Source organism: Phycodurus eques, chromosome 11 (assembly GCF_024500275.1).
Source record: "Phycodurus eques isolate BA_2022a chromosome 11, UOR_Pequ_1.1, whole genome shotgun sequence".
NCBI classification, from domain to species: Eukaryota; Metazoa; Chordata; class Actinopteri; order Syngnathiformes; family Syngnathidae; genus Phycodurus; species Phycodurus eques.
Genome location: NC_084535.1, coordinates 19,262,900 through 19,288,109, shown reverse-complemented (window position 1 = coordinate 19,288,109; position 25,210 = coordinate 19,262,900). Strand labels below are relative to the sequence as shown.

Genomic DNA, 25,210 nt, shown 5'->3' with positions numbered 1-25,210 from the left:
GAATGTTGTCATTGAGCCAGTTCTGTTCTCGCGCATGATCAGATGCTCTGTGTGATGAAATACTGTACTCCTGTTCTCAAAGTGTTATCCAGTGCTTGCCACACAGCTAACTTACATGACTGATGGTATAGCTTAAGCGTGTGTAAATGTAGGGCATGCAAGCTTTCAAGAAAAGACACTAGAACTAGACAGTTGCACACCATACTTCACTTTGTTCCATTTATCATTTACACATGCAGTATTAGTAAGTTTGTACTTAAGATTAAATAATGTTCATGCTTTTCTCTCCCCTTTATGGCACTGGACTGTAACTTTCCCCCCCCTCACTCAGTTATCTACACCAACAAGTTAGTCATACTGCATCCACGTGGTGATTCGCATTGTCCAAAAAAAAAAAAAAAAACCCTCACTATACTGGTCATAGCACTCAGATCACGTCACTGTCTCCCCTTTGATATTGGGTTTCTTCCTTTTCTGCTGCATGTCCCATATTTGTATATACTGTTTTTTATGTTGGTATCTTGTACTACTCTGTGCATGTATTATATTTTTTTTACTGTTATCTATGAAACTGTCTATAGTGCCACAGAACCACCGGTGCTAAGAATTGGGCAATATTTGTAGAGTTCCTGAACTCGTGAACATGAGGACCTTTAGTTGAGACTATCAAGGTGGCAGAATGACGATTCATCACATCCTCTGTCTTTTCCTCTACTTTGTGTCTCAGGTGATCCCCTGCGCCCAGAGGGATGCCTTGTACTGCCTCCATGAGAACGGCTGCATCACGCTTCGTGTGTGCCGTTCCACTACAGCTCTTGAAGAAGTATCAGGAATGGCAGGTATGTATCATCTTGTATGTGCAGTGGCTGCCATTTGTACTATGCTCACTGACAACCCTAACTCACGGCGATGCTGTTCTCCCCTCTTCATTTATTCAGCCGACGTATAATGCAGTCAGAGCTTGGAGCCTTTCTCTATGCTCCAGTGGGCATTCAGACATCTTAGACGTACTATCTCATTTATCTTTGGCTTAGTGTTACAGGCCAATGGGAGTCTATTGTCTCAGCAAATGTCTCTCTCTTCCTCACTTATTTCTTTCTTGCTGATCTTTCCAGCTTTTTTTCCTGCTTTCCCAACATTTTCTTTTATGAGTCGCTCACACCCTCATTTAAACACTTATTTCTGTTGCTGGTGCTTATCTCCTTAAATCCTCTTGCTTTATTGTCCTACTCTCATTTCCCCTCACACTTACCTTTTCCACTATCTACTCCCATTTGTCTTTTTATTTTTATTTAACTAATCAATGCCTTATCCCACACTTGTCTCCCTTTATTAACATGCCCCACAGCTGTCATTATGCTCCCTATTCTCCCATCCTTTTCAGGCACTTACATCATTCTTCTTTTTCTTTCTCAGACCAAGAACAAAGTGCCCAGGAGCTTGTGTATGACCTCCGCTCTCAGTGTGATGCTATCCGAATCACCAAGACTGTCCGGCCATATCGCCTGGTTATCTGCCCTGTTAACGAAAACAATGCTGCTCTCATGGTCAGCGATGGTAGAGTCATGCTATGGGAGCTTAAAGCCTTCACAGGAAGAGCTTCTGTCAATCCAAGGTACATAAACGGACACGCACGTCTCTCAATATTTCTGCCGTACCACTCATTTGCAGACTCGGGCTTGAAAAGAAGGGTGAGGTAACGGTAAGAGTCACACTACTTTTTTAGTCACCTTAAATAAACTTCCATAAAATCTGCATAATACTCTGACCTAAATTTAGGCTTCTTAGCAACTGTCACAGGTAGGACATGCAGAGACTTAAGCTATCTCACTTTCCTTTGATAGGAGATTCCCAAGCTCCTGTTGAGAGACGTGACTGTATTTCTCATTTTTTAGTTTGTTTCCTGTGTGCCTACTATCACATTAATATAGGTAAATAAGTCCCAGCAGCAGCATTAAATAAAAATGTGTGTCATGTTTGTCTCTATCTTCACTTTGTGATAGCGCAGTCTAGTTTCAATAAATCTGCTTAAAATTCTCTTGGGTTCAGCTTACTGAAGATAGGAGTTCATCTGAAACTATATGACGGGCCAATGTTTTCTTTACGTGCATCCTGGAACATTCTGGTGATTGGTGTACCCATCTGACAATCATACCATATCCTAAATATGTTTTAGGCTGAACTTGATGATAATTAAGATGTCTTTATGGAGCAATGTTAAATCAATACAAAATAAATGATTGGGTGAGTTAAGAAAAGAAAATCATTCATCCTCGCAATTGAATTAGCACTTTCCATTACCTTGGTTTAAGTAGTTAATGCATGCCATCCTTTCATGATATATTGGATTAATATTTTTATCCCGCCCCTTGTGTTGCAGTTCAGGTTTGTCCCCACTCTACTCCCCGGTGTCTTTTTGTGGAGCTCCGCTGGCTCCAAACCAGAAACATATTCAGAATCTCTCTCTCAACAGCATGATAGGTACGACCGCATGCCATCAATCTACAACATTGTGTGTCAACCAAGTACATACACATTTGTCTGTAATCCTCTTTGTGTTATTCAATGATCAGCTGTCCAGGCAAGACAGACAATTAGGCACTGCCCAAACCTATGCCTACAATAGACAACCCCTACAAACCATCAATCCATCCATCCATTTTCTTTACCGCTTATCCTCACTAGGGTCGTGGGCTGCTGGAGCCTATCCCAGCTATCTTCGGGCGGGATGCGGGGTACACCCTGAACCGATCGCCAGCCAATCGCAGGGCACATAGAAACATAAAACCAGTCACATTCACACCCACGGGCAATTTAGAGTCTTCAATTAACCTACCGTGCATGTTTTTGGGATGTGGGAGGAAACCGGAGTGCACGGAGAAAACCCACCCAGGCACGGGGAGATCATGCAAACTCCACACAGGCGGGGTCGGGATTTGAACCCGGGTCCCCAGAACTGTGAGGCAGATGTGCTAACCAGTCTTGCAGCATGCCGGCCCTACAAACCATATTTACATTAATTGTCAGTTGTTGATGATTTGGTTTTTTTTTTCAGTCAAGGTTTTAAACATGCAATTCTGCAAAAAAGAAACAAAAAACATAATATACACAGTACATTTATATATATATATATATATATATATATAGTGTACCACATAAACTTTACATCTTCTTCAATAATGTAAACTGCAGAATTGACCCAATTCTGCAATTTTTTGCTTTGTGATTTGTTCCAAAAACTTCAATTATTCTTGCATAAGACTGTAACATAATGAAAAAAATCAAGTAAGTCTGAGCATTTTAATTTCAAATTTACGGTTTATCATTTTTGTATTTCTAGGTCAAACTTTGATAGCTGGTGAGGCCCCTCTTCCATCCTTCAACCAGCAAGAAGTCCAGCTGAAGTTTCTGTTGACTGGCCTCCTCTCTGGTTTGCCACTGCCACCCTTTGCCATCCGCATGTGTCCACCTCTAACAACCAAAAACATCAACCACTACCAACCTATGCTGGCTGTTGGTAGGTTATCTTGCAAACACATACAAATAAAAAAAATTTCCACACTGATGATTTGCTCCCTCTGGTGCGAACCAATCGATGGGTTTGTACACTTGTTCTTTTTTTCCCCCCTTGGTTTGATTTCAGCGGGACGGTGGACGACTGGTTAGAGCGTCAGCCTCACAGTTCTGAGGAGCGGGGTTCAATCCCCGGCCCCGCCTGTGTGGAGTTTGCATGTTCTCCCCGTGCCTGCGTGGGTTTTCTCCGGGCACTCCGGTTTCCTCCCACATCCCAAAAACATGCACGTTAATTGAAAACTCTAAATTGCCCTTAGGTGTGAATGTGAGTGCGAATGGTTGTTTGTTTGTATGTGCCCTGCGATTGGCTGGCAACCAGTTCAGGGTGTACCCTGCCTCCTGCCCGATAATAGCTGGGATAGGCTCCAGCACGCCCGCGACCCTAGTGAGGAGAAGCGGCTCAGAAAATGGATGGATGGATGGTTTGATTTCTTTAAAAAAAAATCATTAAGTAATAACAAACGACACGCAGCCGTTTTCTCCTCTAATTGGTTTGCATTGGGAGAAAGATTGTAAGTAGAAAGAAAGGTTTGGTGTAGAGACTACTGAGTGAACACATTTTAAAAAGCATTTAGCAGTATAGAAAATGGTTGAATGGATAATAATTACATCCTGTACATACTAAACTGAAAAATGTATTAGGTAAGTTAACTGTCTCATCTATTGACATGTAATAGTCATATCACCAATATTCTGTCTTGGGTATTTTCTGATTCAGTAGTTTGCTTGATGGATTGGATCGAGGTCAGAAAATTGTCTCACTACAAAAAAACAGCAGTTTTAGTTGAACCATATCAAAACCATTTAGATTAAGTGGTCTCTGACATATGACAAACATTTTGTCTGTTTCCAAGTGTAAATTCGATTCGTGAGCATAAAAATGTAAGTGCGAGTTGATAAGCTTCAGGAGCTCCCTGAATCCCTCATTTTCAACAATGGTGAGTGGCTGCCAGTCTTTGATAATCATGTTGACCACAGCCTCTTCCACTGCTTGTTTGCTTGGAACTGCAAGCCAAAAGGAATTTTTTTTTTTTAAAAGCTTATTAAAGGACTGTAATTTTTACAAACAATATTACAGTCACACAAAGGTGTTTGTGTGTAATAAACTATTTTTGAAGGCTGAAAATACGTATAAATAATTTTTAAAAATATCCGGTTTCTACTTTGCAGATTTCACTTATTTCGGGGGTGGTCCGAAACCTAACCGCTGCCATAAACAAGGCTTTACTTTATACTTTATGTATGTCGTGAGAAAAGTTAAGGTGTTTTAGGTTCTCTGTGTGGTGTATGTAACACAAAATATACAGCACAGTGTAAACTAAACTTCCCCTTGAACGATATTATAAGTAAAATATTTAATTCCTGAACAGTAAAATAATGTTGAAGTGATGATTTTATGTGTGATTGTGTAGTGAGCTGGCTGAAATTAGGTAATTTTATGTTCAAAATGTCACAAGGTAAATGCTCACTATAAATGAAGGTCCGCAATAAAGTACTTCATAATGCTGTATGATGTCTGCAATGTACAGTCATATTAAATTGAGTATCTGCAACATTTGCACAACCAACATTGTCCCAGATTATCGCGCTACTCGTCACTTTAAACCGCATACACCCCTTGAAGTCTCGGCGCCACTTGCACAATGGTCTTCGCACCGGACTATTGCAATATTAGTCATTCGAACTGCTCTAAGTGCTAGATGACTCTGCATCTTTTTGCACAATTGTCAAAAAAAAAATGTACCGGCATTACCAAATAGCAACCCTTTACTGCTCAGTGACTTTTTTTTTTTTTTTTGTCCATGTCTTTATGTCTCAAAAGTGTTCTCTGTCAATTGACTGTCTGTTGTCGTACTAGAGCGGCTCCAACTACCATATATATATACTTGGGAAATAAAGAGGATTCTGATTAAAAAAACTAACAATTAAATGTTTTATGTTGTTGCTTATTATTATATGCCAACTAATAAATGTCTAATTATGCTAGAGTAGTATTTATACAGTACGACATTTGAGAATTATGTTGTAACATTGATATAATGATATAATATACAGTGGGTGGAATAATTATTGCTAATTTACAAATAACTTAATTTCATTTTTTTTATGGCTGTTAATTGATTATTGTCGTAGACAGAATATCAGTCATAATATACGCCAATTCCACTGAAGTCGGGACGTTGTGTAAAACGTAAATAAAAACAATACAATGGTTTGCCAAACCTTTTCAACCTATATTCAATTAAATACACCACAAAAACAAGATATATAATGTTCAAACTGAGGAACGTCACTGTTTTTCTTTTGCATTGTTTTTTTACACAATGTCACAACTTCATTGGAATTATTTGTACAAAAAAAAATGTAAAACTTGTAAAACATTGTGCATCAGCAGACTGAGCTTTTTTTTAAATTTTATTTTATTTTTTTTATTTTGAGTCGTCAGTGCAGGCAAAGTGACAAGACCCCTGCCGTTGTTGGTGCGAGGAGTAACTTGTCAAAAAATAAACTCTTTTGGGAATTTTTCTGGGAATGTCTCTTGGTAGAAGAAGGATATCGTTTCTTTGTCTCTATGATTATACTGTAATAATTTAACCTACATAGATGTTGCTAAAATACCTTATTGACAAACGTTTCTTATTCATACTTAGTCTGTTATGTATTCATCTTGCTTCACTGCTTTTTGTTTATTCTCAGGCACCGGTAATGGGTCTATACTGGTCTACAACCTTACCAGTGGTCTTCTCCACAAGGAGCTCAGTGTCCATTCTTGTGAAGTCAGGTAAGATGTGGCGACTGTGAACATTAAGGGGACACTCTATGATGATGTCCCCCCATTAAGGGGACACTCTATGATTCAGCGGTCATTTTGGCTTCCCAACACAAGGAGTAAAAACTAAAGTATAATTCTTCATGTTCTGAAAATTACTCACTGCTGGAAGGTAATTATTAATTGAGCTTTCTATTATATTAAATAAACAAAAAATTTTAGTTTTGAAATATTTATGCTCCCATCTACGGGAGTGTCTATTTGAAATAAGAACGTTGTGTGTTGGACAACAGACAATATTTACCAGAAGCAGCAGCATGGCATGAAATAGGCGTTTACTGTAGGAAGGAGAGGTCGCAGGTTGCATCCCTGTGTGTGACTGGGCCACTTGAAATCCACCAAGTTCTAAGTAATTCTTGTGAAGCCCAGCAGCAAATGGTCATCTCGCATGATGGTCCTGAGGGCCCTTCAGCAATTTCCTGTTCCTCCAAGTCAACTGAGCAAAGACATGGGCTTTCAAATCATCCATCATGGATGAAGTATACACATATTCTGATACCTAATGACTTTTGACCACAAAATTATTTTATCTAAGAATGTGAATATCCTCATTTTTCTCACATTTTCTCCCTGGCATTAGAGCTGGGTGATTAATTGAAATGTAATCATAATTTCAATTTTGGCTTCTCACGATCATAAAAACTAATCGTAGAAAAATGATTAATGTGCCGCGGCGTAGTTTGTGTTTGCAAGTTCCTACGTTGTAAACCCACCCTGTGTTGCTTGTAGCAAGTGTGTCATGCATGTTCTTCTGCCCTCCCTGAACGTGCTTTGAGCGGTCTGAACTGAAATAATCATGTTCAGGTCACCATTGCAAAAGAGATGTTCTGTCTCAACTGGTCTTTTACCTGATTAAATAAAGTTTAAATAAAATAATAATAATAGTATAATCACATAAATCTGGTTGCACAAGGGTGCACCCCCTCTTATAACTGGCATGTGGCTGTGTTCAGGAGTAACCAATCACATTCAAACTCAAATGGGAGTCCACACACACCTGCCAGGCTGTCATCATTTCATTTTTTAAATGCCCTAAAACACATGCATGCCTTACAGAATTTTTTTTCCTTTATTCACTGAAATGACTAACTGAAGAAGCTGTTTGTTGACCAGACATATTGATAGTGTGTGTGTGCGTGAGCGTGTCTAAGTGAGTGTGAGAGAGAGAGAGTAAGAGTGAGGGAGAGGTTGGAGAGCGGACCCCAAAGCGGCATGTTTTACAGTTACTTATGACCATACAGGTGGAACGGTGTGCGACTGGTTAGCTCATCTGCCTCACAGTTCTGAGGACCCGGGTTCAAATCCCGACCCCGCCTGTGTGGAGTTTGCATGTTCTCCCCGTGCCTGGGTGGGTTTTCTCCGGGTACGCCGGTTTCCTTCCACATCCCAAAAACGTGCATGGTAGGTAGGTTGAAGAAGCCTCTCGCCCAAAGATAGCTGGGATAGGCTCCAGCACCCCCGTGACCCTAGTGAGGATAAGCGGTACAGAAAATGGATGGATTGATATGACCATATAATAGAGCTAATGTTGCACAGCCAAAACAACAACAAAGACATCTACAATTCACCGCAAGGTGTCTTTTCAAGTGTGGGTTGAAATAATCCAAGTTTGCCCTGCATGACAAAACAGTTTTTATATTTCTGCGTCTGAAATGTAAACAGTTGTGCAATGGATATTTTTCCTCAATATGAGTCACTTTGATTGGCGCGCGAAGGCTTTGTGCGCCGTCATGTGGCTGCCTTGTGCTGTCAAATGATCAAATGGTCACACTCCTCAGCTTCCCTGGTAAGGTCTATTCAGGGGTGCTGGAGAGGAGGGTCCATCGGAAAGACGAATCTCAGATTCAGGAGGAGGTGTGATTTTCTTCCTGGTCGTGGAACAGTGGACCAGCTCTACACCCTCGGCAGGGTCCTCGAGGGTGCATGGTAGTTCGCCCAACCAGTCTACATGTATTTTGTGGACTTGGACAAGGTGTTCGACCGTGTCCCTCAGGGAGTCCTGTGGGTACTTTGGGAGTATGGGGTACCGAACCCCCAATAAGGGCTATTCGGCATGTGTCATAGTTTGGTCTGCATTCCCGGCAGTAAGTCGGATTCGTTTTCCGGTGAGTGTTGGACTTCGCCAAGGCTGCCGTCATATTCTGTTCATAATGTTTATGGACAGAATATCTACCCGCAGCTGAGGCGTAGAGGGGCCTTTGGTGGCCTCAGTATTGCATATCTGCTTTTTGCAGATGATGTGTGTTCTGTTGGCTTCCTCAAACTGTGATCTCCAACTCTCACTGGAGCGGTTTGCAGCCCAGTGTGAAGCGACTGAATGAAAATCAGCACCTCCAAATCTGAGACCATGGTCCTCAGTCGGAAAATGGTGGAGTGCCCTCTCCGGGTCCGGGATGAGATCCTGCCCCAAGTGGAGGAGTTCAAGTATCTTGGGGTCTTGTTCACGAGTGAGGGAATAATTGAACGGGAGATGGACAGACTGATCGGTTCAGCGTCTGCAGTGATGCGGACTTTGTATCTGTCCGTGAAGAAGGGGCAAAGCTGAAAGGCGAAGCGCTCAATTTAACGGTCAATCTACATTCCTACCCTCACCTATGGTCACGAGCTGTGGTTCGTGACTGAAAGAACAAGATCCCGGGTACAAGCGGCCGAAATGACTTTCTTCCGCAGGGTGTCTGGGCTCTCCCTTAGAGATAGGGTGAGAAGCTCGGTCATCAGAGTCAGGCCGCTGCTCCTCTTCATTGAGAGGAGCCAGATGAGGTGGCTCGGGCATCTGATTATTATGCCTCCCTGATGAGCTGGGAGGAGACCCCGGGAACGACCCAGGACACGACCCAGGACACGCTGGAGAGACTATGTCTCCCGGCTGGCCGGGAGCGCCTCGGGATCCCCCCGGAAGAGCTGGAGCAAGTGGCTGGGTAGAGCGAAGTCTGGGCTTCCATGCTAAAGTTACTGCCCCCGCGACCGACCTCGGATAAGCGGAAGAAAATGAATGGATGGATGGACTATAAGTGCTGCTGTTTCTGACAAGGTTGCTGACCAATGCCTTCTGGTTTTGTTTGGTTAGTCATAATGTGCCATTGTAGATATAAATTTAACTAATTTTAATGATGAGAGTGCCGCAGGGGGAAACCTTCACCCAGGGAATTTTTACACTTAAAATTGACCACTGTCATCGGTGAATTTAATTGGACTTGAATAGACAGAAGCCAGGAAGGCAGCAGAGTAGAAACTGTCACCAGTGAAAAATTCCTCTTGTGGACAAAGGCTAAAACCTGTTTTAAAATTCTGTTTGGCAACAAAGTATAAAAACTAGAAGAAAAAGACAAGGGTATAGCAAACAAGGTGTATGTGTTTCGGTGTGGGTTTCTTTAATTCCCTTTCAGACACATCGAGAAAATGTAGGGGGGAATAAAAACAACTTGTACTAAAATTATCACTAAATACAAGTTTGTTATTCTTAGTTTTTCACTAATTTATAATATGTCCTTGTTAAGTGTGAGCAGTATCAATAATTGAGAAACAAAATGATGAATAGATTGATACTGATACATTTTAAGGGAATTTTTATATCATGTTGCTCCTTCTCTCAATCTGCTTTTAATTAACAACATGACATTGCAGTCGCAGCAAAAGATTGAGTAGAACCTCAGATTAGCAACCATTTTTATTTCAAATGGGATGATTAAAACACAAGACAGTATGTTTCTATTTAGCAATGACTTCACTCCATCTTGGGCCTGATTGTGAACATGCATTGTCCATTCAAGCAGACTGATGTTTCCAGTGGGAAATATTGTCTGATTTGCCATACGGGGGTGAGGGGGATAGTTGGTTACACGTCAGCCTCTTTGTTAAAAGGTCCCAGGTATAAATCTTGGCTCAGGTAGAGTTTTCATGTTCTCCCTGTGCTTACATAAGTTTTCTCTAGGTACTCCGACTTCCTGCCATGTTTAAAAAACATGAATGGTAGGATTATTGACGACCGGTACAGTCTAAGACTGAATATGAGTGGGAAAGGTGTTTGTTTATATGTGCCTTACGATTGGTTGGCGACCAGTCCAGGGTTTACCCCACCTCTCCACCAAAGGCTGCTGGTATTGGCTCCAGCTCAACTTCATCACTACGGGTAATGAAGAGAAGTAGTACTGTATATTAAAATGGATGGATGGATGGAAACAAGGTATTTTTGGACTAGCTACACATATGTAGAACAACACATAAATGCATGTATTGTATTCTTAGCAGTTTAAGGTTCCATAATGAATTTGTGTGTGACACAAATAGTCGTTTTCCTGCATAAGATTTCCTGGTTTTCGTTTTACTGCATAAGATTTTTCCCTCGTGTACATTATTGCTGTTGGTTCTAGTACTATAACGTGTGGCAGTTCAATATTGGTGAGGGTAGTAAGATGCCTTTATGCAGATGAGCCGAGCAGCCAATGTCCCAACACAGCCAAGGAGGCCAAACTATTTCGCATTCCATTTACATTTACAGGGAAAATTGACTAATTAATCATGTGGGTCCTTACCATCTCATTATGGTGCAGTTTCTGCCCCCAGAGTTCTTAAAAAATAAATAAATTAATTAAAAAATATATTCTCATTTTGCACACATGGCTGATTTTGATTTATTGTGCAATTGTGACACTGCATGTGTGTTCATTCCACAGGGGTATTGAGTGGGTGAGTCTCACCAGCTTTCTATCTTTTGCCACTTCTTCTCCGAACAACATGGGCCTGGTTCGAAATGAGCTGCAGCACGTCGACATGCCTACTGGTGAGAAACACACAACCAACACTAGGAGTTTACATGTTCCAAAACCAGCACAAACTAGATTGCTCATGCAAACAGATCTACTAATTGGGCGCAACCAGGATTGCGTTGGCAAAACAGTCTACATTGCCACACAGATCATTTTGCACTTTATGGGAGGAGTATGTATAAGTAGATTAATTTAGCACACATGCTGTGATTTATCAAACCTGAGGTAAATTGCACTGCCTGATGTTGCATCTTTTGTCTGACAGGCAAGCGCAAACTGTGATGCATTGCGGTGCCATCGTAGGATAGGGAAAATGAGTAGAAGCGGGGAGAACCTTTCCGCATGTCTAAACATTTTTAAAATGCCAGAAACAAAAATGTTCACGACATATTGTCCATTAAGCAATGGAATTTTGGACATTCTGAATGATCTGAGGGCTCACTTGGAGCCAGTCACAAAAAGGAGTCATGCCATATCACATATGACAAAATTCATTTAAACTCTGCATTTCCTTGCATCTGGGTCATTTGATGTCACCTCACTGCGACAATGAATGCTGGCCTCTGATATTGGGAAAGCAGCTGCGAGCGGGCAGGGCCAGATCCAGTCAGGGTCCCGTCCTTCTGGTCCAACACCTTAATCAAGACTCTCCAAAGTTGCTTTGAGCTGGAAAATGTTCAAAGTCCAACAATCTTCCAGAAGGGAAAAAAAGTGAATTAAATATGGCAGCGTTATTATGAAAATCACTAACCCTAACCCACCCTAACACTCATCCTAAACCATCGTAACCATAGGAAGTGGAGTTTTATAGAAAATTTTATTAAATCTTAAAGGGAAACTACAGGGGAAACAATGCAGACGGCCTTGACTACAGAAAGAAAATAATAATGGTAATAGAAAGGAAGCTAGGCACACGTAAAGAAAAATAGGACACTGTGTGTGGCTGGACTAAAAATGTGCGTGAATAGGTTACAGCATGTTGAACTAGTACAAAGTTAGAACTTGAGCTGGTATTTTAGCCCAAAATTAGTAGGCACTAATTTTGTAAATTCTGACGATTGTCACGACCGTAGATCAGTTGGCCATGGAGATTGTTTGTTGCCAAGTATCTCAGGAGGGAAAGAGGCTCGTTTATTTGAAGAAGAAGATGCACAAAAAGTAAAAATAAAAGGGATGCAAAAAGAAAGTTGATGTCCCGCTGGCGTGCGCTCGTAACTTTTTTTGCCGTTTGAACTTGTTGCGGGCCCCACTCTCAACTGCGGGCGTAACAGGTACGGCTGCCGGGAGTTGTTTCCTGGAGCTCCGCCAACAGATCAAGGCTGGGAAAAAACGATCTTCTTTGATTGGGCGACGCCGCCGTCGTGGTCTGGCGTCATTTGCGCATGTGGTGGCAACAAAAGGACAAAGGAAAGGGGAGGGGAGAGGGGTTGGCCGAAGCCACCCCATAGCTGAGGAGGTTCTCCAGGAGGAACAGTGAGCCCCAAGAGAACAAGAGAGGGAAGAAGGCGGCAGTCGAAGGGTTAAAAACCCAGGGGGCGTGTCTAAGGGACAGGGGAAATGGAGAAAACCATGCCCATCGACTTGAATTTAGTCTACAATTCGCCTCATTAAAAAATGGGTTTAAAAATCACATATTAATCTAAAATACTCTCAACTTTGTACTCTTACTCACAGATCAAGCATATAGAATGATTGTCTCAACTTTAGTCTTGGCAAATCAACTAATTGTTCAATACAACATAATTTCGTACTGTTTGGCTTCAAATCAAGAGGACAGTCCTCAAAGTCCCGTAGCCGAACCTGTAAACTGACACATTGACAACAATGCATACATTTGGAATATTGCTGGAGGTTTGTTTGTTACAAACGTGGGATTTCAATGTCCACAGGCAGTGTCTCTAACCACTACTGGGGGTGTTGATCATGTTCCATTGGTCAACAGTCATCAATCACTTACTCCCCCAATCAGCTGTGCAAGTCATGAGGACGTTTTATGGCTCAAGATGATATAAACCAGATGTCCTGTGTCTTGTGAAATAAATCTGGCTAGTTGAGGTTCAGGAGGCAGGAATGCGAAGTTTATCAGTTCTCGGAATTGCCATGACAACCGGGCCATAGTCACTACATATATAAGGGGTGGAACGTTATTTAAAACTAAAATTTTAAAAATGTAATTAATTAGAGTCTTTGTAATCCATTCAGCTCGATGAATCACATTTTAATTATGTAACAATATTTCTCCTGAAAAGCAATATGGTTTAATTTAAAGGGATTGTAGTGGACAACTGAATCAAAGAATTGACACAGACAGGAATATTGTTGAATCTGGAAAAATGCATTTACTTGGATTTCAATACAAAACAGTCGAAAAAGTATAGCAAGGCAAGGGAGGCCTGCAGTTCTTTGTCCTGTGTTCCTTTGTGGCCTCCTGGATGAGTCATTGCTGTTCTCTTGAGGTAATCCTTGAAGGCCGGCCACTCCTGGGAAAGTTCACCACTGTTCCATGTTTTTTCCATGTGAGGGTAATGGGCTCTCACTATAGTTCGCTGGAATCCTAAAGCTTTAGAAATGGCTTTTGTAAACCTTTCCAGACTGATTTCAATTACTTTATTTCTCGACTGTTCTGGAATTTATTTGGGTTGTGTCATTTTGTTGCAGCTTTTTGAGATCTTTTGTCTGACTTTTGATTTTGTCGGGACATATTCCGTTTAAGTGATTTCTTGATGGAACTGATCTGGAGGTAATCAGGCTTGGGTTTGATCAGTGAAAATTAATCAAAAATTATGATTACCAACAATTAATTCATGACTTAACAAGGGGGGGGGGGTAATTACTTTTTTCACACAGGGCCAGGTAACTTTGAAGTTTCCCTTAATAAATGAAATCACCCAAAAAAAAAAAAAAAAGCATTTTAACTTAACTTGGTTTACATTTGTCTGATATTTACATTTGTTCGATTATCTTGAAGTGGGGAAACTATGCAAAAATATAAGCATTTGAGAAAACTCAAGAGGGGAGAGGCCAATACTTTTTCATGGCACTGCACATAAGCATCAGAATCAGAATCATCTTTATTTGCCAAGTATGTCCAAAACACACAAGGAATTTGTCTCCGGTAGTTGGAGCCGCTCTAGTACAACAAACAGTCAATTTACAGAACACTTTGGGGACATAAAGACATTGACAAAAAACAATTGTGCAAAAAGATGCAGAGTCCTCTAGCACTTAGAGCAGTTCGAACGACTAATATTGCAATAGTCCGGTGCAATGACCATTGTGCAAAGGGCGCTGAGACTTCAAGGAGTGTATGCGGTTTAAAGTGACGAGTAGTGCGATCATCTGGGACAATGTCGGTTGTGCAAATGTTACAGATACTCCTCAATCAGTGTGCAAATGGAGCAGATGCTACTCTGGCATGAGTGGCCAGTATATGCAAATAGTGCAGCATGGCGAGACAACTACAGTGAGTGCACAAGTAATACATAATTGGCCCCACAGAAATGTGACAACGAACTCAAGTCAAAAAATTGCCAGCTTGTTGTAAAGGAATTATAGGTTAGGTGTTTAAGAAGTTGATCGCAAGAGGGAAGAAGCTGTTGGAATGTCTACTAGTTCGCGTTGATCGGTAGCGCCTACCTGAGGGAAGGAGCTGGAAGAGCCGGTGAACGGGGTGCAGACGGTCCGAGAGGATTTTGCACGCCCTTGTCTTAGTTCTGGCAGCGTGCAAGTCCTCAATGGTGGGTAGGGGGGTACCGACAATCCTTTCAGCAGTTTTGATTGTCCGTTGCAGTCGGAGTTTGTCCTTTTTTGTAGCAGCACCAAACCAGACTGTGATGGAAGAACACAGGACCGATTCGATGACCGCTGTGTAGAACTGTCTCAGCAGCTCCGGTGGCAGGCCGTGCTTTCTCAGAAGCCGCAGGAAGTACATCCTCTGCTGGGCCTTTTTGAGGACGGAGTTGATGTTGTTCGCCCACTTCAGGTCCTGAGAGATTGTAATTCCCAGGAACTTGAAGGTCTCGACGGTTGACACAAGGCAGCTGGACAACGTGAGGGGCAGCTGTGGCGAAGGATGCCTCCTGAAGTCCACGATCATCTCTACCGTCTTGAGCGTGTTCAGCTCCAGGTTGTGTCGCCCGCACCACAGCTCCAGCCGCTCCGCTTCCTGTCGATATGCAGACTCGTCACCGTCCTTGATGAGGCCAATGACAGTGGTGTCATCTGCAAACTTCAGGAGCTTGACAGTCGGGTTCGCTGAGGTGCAGTCGTTCGTGTAGAGAGAGAAGAGCAGCGGAGAGAGGACACAACCTTGGGGCGCCCCAGTGCTGATGCTGCGTGTGGATGAGGTGGCCTCCCCCAGCCTGACCTGCTGTGTCCTGCCCGTCAGAAAGCTGTAAATCCACTGGCAGATGGCAGGTGAGACGCTGAGCTGGAGAAGCTTGGTTGAAAGGAGTTCAGGGATGATGGTGTTGAATGCTGAGCTGAAGTCCACGAACAGGATCCTCGCGTAGGTCCCTGCACTGTCGAGGTGTTCTAGGATGAAGTGCAGTCCCATGTTGACTGCATCATCCGCAGACCTGTTCGCTTGGTAGGCAAACTGCAGGGGGTCCAGCAGGGGACCTGTGACACTCTTGAGGTGGTCCAGCACGAGACGTTCAAAGGACTTCATGACTACAGATGTCAAAGCGACAGGCCTGTAGTCATTCAGACTAGAGATTGCAGGTTTCTTGGGGACTGGAATGATGGTGGAGCGTTTGAAGCAGGATGGAACTTCGCACATTTCCAAAGATCTGTTAAAGATCTGAGTGAAGACTGGAGCGAGCTGGTCCGCGCAGACTTTGAGGCAGGTTGGGGACACATGGTCCGGTCCTGTCGCTTTGTTAATCTTCTGTTGTTTGAAGATGCGTCTCACATCCTGTTCATGGATGGTTAACGCAGAAGTCAGAGGTGTGGTTGTGGTCGCGGGTGCGGCCGGGTGGGTGTGTGGAGTGAAACTGTCCTTTTCAAATCTGCAATAGAAGGTATTCAAGTCGTTGGCTAGTGTGCTATTGTTCTCAGCTTGGGGGGATCGTCGCTTGTAATTAGTCAGTGATTGGAATGCACGCCAGACTGATTTCGAGTCGTTCGCGCTAAACTGTTTTTCCAACTTTGCTGCATAGATCCTCTTTGCAATGTTAATTTCTTTAGTAAGCTGGTTTCTAGCTCGATTATACAGGGCCCTGTCCCCGCTCTGATATGCATCTTCCTTAGCTTGGCGAAGCTGCTTAAGTTTAGCAGTGAACCACGGCTTGTTGTTGTTGAATGTCCGAAATGATTTTGTTGGTACACAAACCTCTTCATAGAAACTGATATAGGATGTGACAGTGTCCGTATATTCATCCAGGCTGCCAGCTGAATTTTCAAAGACACTCCAGTCTGTGCAGTCTAAACAGCTTTGAAGTTCCATCTTTGCTTCATTGGTCCACTTTTTGACTGTTTTCACTGTAGGCTTCGCACACATTTAAATGTGCGAAGCATAGTTGGCATGCAACCAGGAAAACTAGGTCATACATTATTTTGCCATTGCTGATTTCCTTTCACAACCCAGGTTTGTTCTTTAAGCTATATGGTTTTATTCCTTGAAGGTATACAGTACTTTGAAGTCGTCACATAACCATTGTGAGTCAGACTCCCCCAAGAAAGCCTCAAGCCAAATTGCTCTGCACTGTAACTTTTTTTGTTCTAAACTACTTTACTAAATGGCCTTCACCAAATCAGATAAACACCTCTTTTAGCATATGTGATATAGTACACCTGAAGGACATTCTTGTTTTGATGCTTCACCTTGGCGCACTGCATGATTTCTCATTCAGTGGGTGCAATTCTGAAAGAAAGTGTGGATTACAGCACAGGTAAGAGAAAGTCATTGGTTGTTTCCTCCCCCAACTCTCTAAAAAGTGGGTTAATAACCTGAGGAACCGGCACTAAAGTGAAATTGGAAGAATCAGTCTTTTCAAAAGCGCGTTGATGAGCTACCTTTCTCACGTTTGTATTTTCCAGGACGATGTTTTGCATTCAGAGGTGAGCGAGGAAATGATGAGCCACCCATTGAGATGATGAAAGTTTCACATCTAAAGTGAGTTGCCTGTTTTTACCTACAAAAATGAAATATCAACATCATGCAATTGTTGGTACTTTTTCTGGAGACACATACGTAAGCACAAACGTCATACACTACTTGCTCTACTTAGTGCTTACCCAGTGCTACATGTAGTGCCAAGATAAAGTATTTGACCTCTTCCTGATTTTAGGTTTAATTGAATATTTGTCACACTTAAATGTTAGAGATCATCACACCAATTCTATTGTATCACAAAGACAAAATAAATAATAGATTCAGTTTATAAGTGATAATTTATTTTATTAAGGGGGAGAAAAAACATCTGACCGCTACCCTGGACTTTAACCCAATAGAGCAGGGGTGCTCAATCGCGATCGACCAGTCGACTGCGAAGGTAGTATTGGTAGATCGCATGACATTGTATGACAAAAAAAAAAAAAAGAGAGACATCAACCTATCATCCATCCCGTTGCGTGATTGATATACGTATATAATCGATGATATCTGAATTTTTCTGACACGTTTTCTGACACAAGCAACGCTGCTATAAGGTAAATGCAGATGCGCAAACAACGGCGCCAAGTGTGTCAAAACTAACAAGCTAGTCAGTGAGTTTCCTCCAATTTTTATCTCTCGGTGTTTTCTCTTAAACGTAAGAGGGTATAACAATTAGTGGGGGAGCTGGACCAAGTAAGAAGACAAAAACTTACCACTTTCATACGGAATGGGACGAGGAGTATTTTTTCACGATGACATTTTCGAAATGTGTATGCCTCATCTGCCGATCTGCCATCGTATTACCAAAGAACGGAAATGTGGAGTGGCATTTTAGGGGGACAAAAAAGTTTGGGCACCCCTGCAATGGAGGATGCATTTTACCTCCTGAAGAGGAGACTGAAGGAAGAAACCTCCAGAATCAAGCAAGAACTGAAAGAGGCTGCAGTAAAGGCCTGGAAAAGCATTTCAAATGAAGAATGCAACAGTCTGGTGAAGTCAATGGGTCACACGCTTGTTGCAGTTATTGCAAGTAAGGGTTGCAATAACTGCATTATAAGGGTTATAATGTTATGTTATTAATTTAATGTCTGTTCCAATACTTTTGCTCTCTTGAAAAGTGGGTGGCTTCAAACAAAAGGTGCTCTGTTCTGAGTTGTTTGATACATCTAGATGTAAATACCATGAAATAAAAGCTAGAATTCTGAACTTTTGTCTCATATTCATCTTTTGATTTGAAACCCAAATGTCTTCAGTATTCAACAAAAACAAAGGAATTGACCTTGCCGTTACAATACTTTTGGAGGGGACTGTATAACATCCCAAAGACTAGAAAAGGTACATTTGGTAAAATACGGGACCTGTAAGCTAAAAAGACAGACAAGAAAGCCATTACTGAGAAGGGTCAGCGCTTATCAAAAGTTAATGTCTGATATGAGATAAAGATTGTGTAACAGAGGCAAAATAACAGCAAAGGATGCACAAAAGGTTACCATGGCATTTTCATAAGACTGCATCTGTGCAAATGTACTTTTCTGCTTATACTCCTACAAAAAACAAGGTCTGAGTTTATCATGAAAGGAAATTTAACACGATGCCATTCACCAATGGAAAACAAAAACTATAATAAAAAGGTTTCTTGTCATGTTTTTGTCCTTTCCCACGTTCATCCTCAGGCAGTACTTGGTAGTGGTGTTCAGAGACAAACCGCTGGAGTTGTGGGACATCAGGACAGGGACACTTCTTCGAGAGATGGCAAAGAACTTCCCTACTGTTACAGCTCTGGTACAAACCACTAGTGAAAGTTTTTATTTTTAATTGTCCTATGTTATACATATGAAATGCCACATCTACAGTAACTCAAATTGAAGAATACATAGTTTGCTGTCTGCTGCTTATGTATCCATATTGTGTCCACAATATCCCTTTCAATGCCACAGGGCTCTAAGAGTGTGACGAATTTGGTCGCACGTGCGCCCTAATTTCTCAATGGTGCGCCTAAAAAAAAAAAAGGTCGCACTCGTACATCTAGCAATTTGTGGAAGAAAATAAATCTCTGCGACTTTGAAAGCAGACATACAGTGGGCAAAAAAGTATTTAGACAAACACCAATTGTGCAAGTTCTCCCACTTAAAAATATGAGAGAGGCCTGTAATTTTCATCATAGGTATACCTCCCCTATGAGAGACAAAATGAGGGAAAAAAATCCAGTAAATCACATTGTCTGAATTAAAAAAAAATAATGTATTAGCAAAGTATGGTGGAAAATAAGTATTTGGTCAATAACAAAGGTTTGCCTCAATACTTTGTTATACATACCCTTTGTTGGCAATGACAGAGGTCAAACGTTTTCTGTAAGTCTCCACAAGGTTTTCACACACTGTTGCTGGTATTTTGGCCCATTCCTCCATGCAGATCTCCCCGAAATCAGTGATGTTTTGGGGCTGTCGCTTGGCAACACAGACTTGCAATTCCCTCCAAAGATTTTCTATGAGGTTGAAATCTGGATACTGGCTAGGCCACTCCAGGACGTTGAAATGCTTCTTACGAAGCCACTCCTTCGTTGCCTTCTTCAAACACGACAAGTTTAGTTTTTTTAACAAAAGGTTCTTCTTTTGGTTTCATCTCACTGTATGACATTCTCCCAATCCTCTTCTGGATTATCCAAATGCTCTCTAGCAAATTTCAGACGGGCCTGGACCTGTACTGGCTTAAGCAGGGGGACACGTCTGGCACTGCAGGATTTGAGTCCCTGGCGGCGTAGTGTGTTACTGATGGTAGCCTTTGTGACTTTGGTCCCAACTCTCTGAAGCTCATTCACTAGGTGCCCCCATGTGGTTCTGGGATTTCTGCTCACTGTTCTTGTGATCATTTTGACCCCACGGGGTGAGATCTTGCGTGGAGCCCCAGATCGAGGGAGATTATCAGTGGTCTTGTATGTCTACCATTTTCTAATAATTGTTCCCACAGTTGATTTCTTCACACCAAGCTGCTTACCTATTGCAGATTCAGTCTTCCCAGCCTTGTCCTTTGACAGCTCTTTGGTCTTAGCCATTGTGGAGTTTGGAGTGTGACAGTTTGAGGTTTCGGGCAGGTGTCTTTTATACTGAGTTCAAACAGGTGCCATTAATACAGGTAACGAGTGGAGGACAGAGGAGCCTCTTAAAGAAGAAGTTACAGTACTGTGAGAGTCAGAAATCTTGCTTGTTTGTAGGTGACCAAATTACTTATTTTACCGAGGAATTTACCATTTAATTTAATTCATTAAAAATCAAACACAGTGATTTTCGGGATTATTATTTTTTTGTCTCTCGTAGGTGAGGTATACCTATGAGGATAATTATAGGCCTCTCTCATCTTTTTAAGTGGGATAATTTACACAATTGGTGGCTGACTAAATAAATTGTTGCCCCACTGTACATTACCCCCATCGTAGTGTGTGTGTGTGTATGTGTGTGTGTGCGCTCGCACGCACGCACGTGTGTGTGTGTGTGTGCGTGGGTGTGCGCTCGCACGCACGTGTGTGTGTGAGTGTGTGCGCTCGCACGCACGTGTGTGTGTGAGTGTGTGCGCTCGCACGCACGTGTGTGTGTGTGTGTGTGTGTGTGCGCTCGCACGCATGTGTGTGTGTGTGTGCGTGGGTGCGCTCGCACGCACGTGTGTGTGTGTGCGTGGGTGCGCTCGCACGCACGTGTGTGTGTGTGCGTGGGTGCGCTCGCACGCACGTGTGTGTGTGTGAGTGGGTGCGCTCGCACGCACGTGTGTGAGTGTGTGCGCTCGCACGCACGTGTGTGTGTGTGTGTGTGTGTGCACGCACGTGTGTGTGTGTGTGTGCGTGTGTGTGCGCTCGCACGCACCTGCGTGTGTGTGCGCGGGCATTTCAAATGCAGGCACACAGAGAGAGCTGCTAGTATAATCGAAGCTGAGTTTTCCGACGGCTCAAGCTGCATAATTACATTACAAGTTGAGCGGCATAAATTAAATTAGTTATAAAGCCTAATGCAAGCACGATAATGCGTGAACATTTTGGATTCAACCCAGATGAACTCAACCATCCCACTAACACCAACGAGCTGGTATGTCGAATTTGTATGAAGTCGCAACAAAACAAAGTGACAAAGTCCGTTTGAAACATAACTATCCCACCCAATTTCTTCAGCTGGGAACAAAAAACATTTCCCCTTTCCGATCAGCATGCAATTAAGGAAGCCTATACTCAGCAATGTAAATATAAACGTGACAGCGTATATGGCACATGGTCACATATAAAGTATAGTGTTAGTCGCTTTCAGATATTCAGCCATTCGAGAAAGCAGCATTTAAATGCTGCAGACTCTTGATAGGCAGTACGGATCTGGATGCAATCTGGTTTGCTTTGATCTACTTGGTGTGCTGTTATTAATGTTGTTAATTCGCATTTTTTCTTAAACAACTGGAAAATATATTGAGTCTTAAGGCTTTAATGACTCTCTACCTGTGTGCCAAATGTTTAATACTATATATGTTTAAGTGCAATTTTTGTGAACAGAGCCTGAGTCTGTTTTATTTATATTTTTTTTACTTATCCAAGATATTTTATTGTTCAACACTTCAATGTCAATGTTCAGTTTTCTTGAATTAAGTTATTTGCTCTTAAAAAAGGATATAGTTGAATTATTATGCTCTAATATTATATCAGTGGCATCGAAAAACAACATCAACAATACTATTGTTTCTGGGGAAAATAAACCATCCTAAAAGGTTTATTATAGTGACAGACCTAGGTGAGTGTCCTAGGACCATCAGATTTAGAGTGAAATAGCTGCAGATGATAAGATGAAAAGAATGATTGACAACTTCTTTTATAAGAATGTTAAGACCTGATTCGTCCAAAAGTGCTAATCAGTGCTCTAACACGGAGCACTTAAACCACCAACACTTTTCAGTAAGTTACCTGTCTTGTGTAATTGTGCGTCAAATAAGGTACTTTTTGACCAGATTTAGTTAATCCTTGCCTAAAAAGACAGGCAGCTGTTTTTTTTTTTTTTTTTTTTAAACCAGTAAAACTGCGGTTGCCAGTGCAACCAGTACAACTCTAGAGCCCTGCCCCAAGCTAAAACATGTTGACGTACCCTTCTCGTAATTTTCTCTTACTTTTTGTCTACTACACCTCTCTGAGCTCATGTGGCTAATTGGAATGATTTCTCTCACAAGATATCCTTGCTCAGCAAGGCACGGTGGTGTCTTTAGGGCAGCTATGCTCATTAAAGAAGAATTATGTGGGACAAACTTTACAGTGGGGCTGTAAAATTCGGTACAGAGCGAATAAAACTGACAGCAGCCTTAATAATACATTTTGGCCTTCCTTAGTACCATATTGCTGTCTTTTTTTCCATATTGATTGTGAACCTGAGATCCAAGACCACCGCTGCAGTGCTCCAGCAGTAACTTCTTGGGAATAAGGTTGGGGGGTAACTCTTGTGTGCTTTACCTTTGTGTGCCTCAAAACACTTTGGATGAATTCTGCTTTTAATTGTGTCTTGGTTCTCACCTCTAATCTTCAATTTTTGTGTGTGTTAAGGAGTGGTCCCCATCGCACAACTTGAAGAGTCTAAAGAAGAAGCAGATGGCAGCAAGGGAGGCCATGGCTCGGCAGACTGTGTCAGATGCTGAGCAAAATACGGTTGAATCCTCCGTTATCAGGTCAGCACTCTGCAGCCTCTAAAATACTGTAACTCATTTGTTTGTGTCATACACTGTTATTTCAGATGAGCAGTATACAAATTGCATATCTGAGGAGATTGTATATCTGTTTGATTCCTTCACTAGTCTGCTTCAGGATGCAGAGAGCAAGTCAGAGACCAACCACCCCATATCTGCCAGGGAACATTTTGTGTTTACTGATACAGATGGGCAGGTATACCATATCACTGTAGAGGGCAACACTGTAAAAGATGGTGCCCGTATCCCTCCTGATGTGAGTCCAGTCTATAATTCCTTTTTTGTTTGTTTTGTGTTGTCCTTTTGGCTTTCTTTTTTCGTAAAGTCATTCCTAGTCCTCATAATTGATTTATGAAGAGTAGGCGTAAGAGTAATAAGTGGCTGCCCAAGTGATAATTATAAGACACTAGTGCATGATGTTTACCCAAGTTTAAACACCAGTGTGCATGAAGCCATAACTCAGTGGACAATATAATAGGTCGGTTAAAAAAACAAGTACAAAGCCCAATTCCGATGAAGTTGGGACGTTGTGTGAAACATAAATGAAAAACCTATATTCAGTTGAACACTACCAAGACAAGATATTTAATGTTCAAACTGATAAACCTTTTTGCAAATATTCACTCATTTTGAATTTGATGCCTGCAACACGTTCCAAAAAAGATGGCACAGGGCCTGTTAATCACTGTGTTACATTACTTTTCCCTTTAAACAACACTCAGTAAGCTTTTGGGAACTCAGGGCATTGTTTAAGCTTCTAAGTTGCTCAACAGTCTAGGGTCTCCATGGTCACATTTGGCCCTTCATAATGTGCCACTGGGAGACGGGTCTAGTACTCACACACTTTTACTACGAAGCCATGCTGTTGTAACACGTGCACAATGTGGATTGGCATTGTCTTGCTGAAATAAGCAGGGACATCCCTGAAAAATATGTTGCTTGGATGGCAGCATATGTTGCTCCAAAACTGCACCTTTCAGCATTAAAGGCGCCATCACAGATGTGCAAGTTACCCATGCCATGGGCACTAACACACCTCGATACCATCATAGACGCTGACTTTTGAATTTTGCGCTGATAACAATCCGGATGATCCTTTTTCTCTTTGGCGCGGAGGACACAACATCCATGATTTCCAAAAACTATTTGGAATGTGGACACGTTAGACCACAGCACACTTTGTGTCAGTCCAGCTCAGAAGAGCTCAGGTCCAGAGAAGCCGGCGGCGTTTCTGGGGGTTGTTGATGATTGGCTTTCGGTTTGCATGGTAGAGTTTTAACTTGCATTTGTAGATGTAGCTACAAATTGTCTTACCTGACAATGGTTTTCTCAAGTGTTGCTGACACCACGTGGCAATATCCTTGAAACAATTATGACGTTCTTTAATGCAGTGCCGCCTGAGGGATCGAAGGTCACGGCATTCAATGTTGGTTTTCAGCCTTGCCGCTTACGTGCAGAGATTTTTTGCAGGCATAAAAATTAAGTTAAAGTACTGATTCAAATACAAGAAAAGACAAGTCTTACTGGAATGCCTCCCAAAAACAAATAGGTTTTTAAATGCTTGTTAAAAATATCTACAGATGGGGCAGTGCTTAGCTAAAATTTAATTACATTCCACAAGCAGGTCGTATTTTTACATGTTTGTCCATTAAGTGACATAGATAAAGCAATAAAACAGTGGACCCCCGGCGATAGGGACCGGCCCGCAGGGCAAATAGCGAAAATCTGTGAATAATTGACGTCTATTTAATTGCATTGAAAAAAAGAAAGCCAATAATTGTTGTCGGGGTTGTTTCCCCACCAAAAAAGAAAAAGAAAAAAAGAAAAATATTGAAAAAAAATTTAGGTCGATAGGTGAATCCGTGGTTGATGAACCAGTTTAACTGTAATTGTAACCGTATCCTCATTTCACCTTTTCAGAGGAACTTCAGGCTTCAGTATTGTTCTGTGTCTTCTTGCTCAATTTTTTTGTAATGGGAAATCGCAATCACGTATCATATTATGTTTCTAAGCAGCAGATTGGATTCTTAAGCAGTGTGTATTTTCCCCGTCTCTCAGTACCCTACCTGCATCTATTAACAATACAGTTGTACAGACCAGAGTGCTACCCAGGGATTTTAAGTCCTTCATAACTTCTTTATGACTGATGCAGATTCATTTCACCAAGATTTGCATACCCCAAAGGCTTTGCAAGCTTCAAATCTGTGTCAGCACACTGACAGAAACTCCCCTAAGATGTTTTATCCT

At 41.9% G+C, this 25,210-nt stretch overlaps 1 protein-coding gene across 1 annotated transcript in view; it reads left to right on the top strand.

Moving 5' to 3' along the window:
- wdr11 (WD repeat domain 11) overlaps positions 1 to 25,210 on the top strand; it is a 61,565-nt gene that overhangs the window by 16,122 nt on the left and 20,233 nt on the right. The window contains exons 7-16 of the mRNA XM_061690149.1: positions 728 to 839; positions 1,417 to 1,615; positions 2,381 to 2,481; positions 3,341 to 3,517; positions 6,271 to 6,355; positions 11,077 to 11,183; positions 17,209 to 17,284; positions 18,940 to 19,048; positions 22,824 to 22,945; positions 23,072 to 23,219. Coding sequence (XP_061546133.1) covers positions 728 to 839; positions 1,417 to 1,615; positions 2,381 to 2,481; positions 3,341 to 3,517; positions 6,271 to 6,355; positions 11,077 to 11,183; positions 17,209 to 17,284; positions 18,940 to 19,048; positions 22,824 to 22,945; positions 23,072 to 23,219 — 1,236 coding nt within the window. The remainder of the gene's footprint in view (positions 1 to 727; positions 840 to 1,416; positions 1,616 to 2,380; positions 2,482 to 3,340; positions 3,518 to 6,270; positions 6,356 to 11,076; positions 11,184 to 17,208; positions 17,285 to 18,939; positions 19,049 to 22,823; positions 22,946 to 23,071; positions 23,220 to 25,210) is intronic.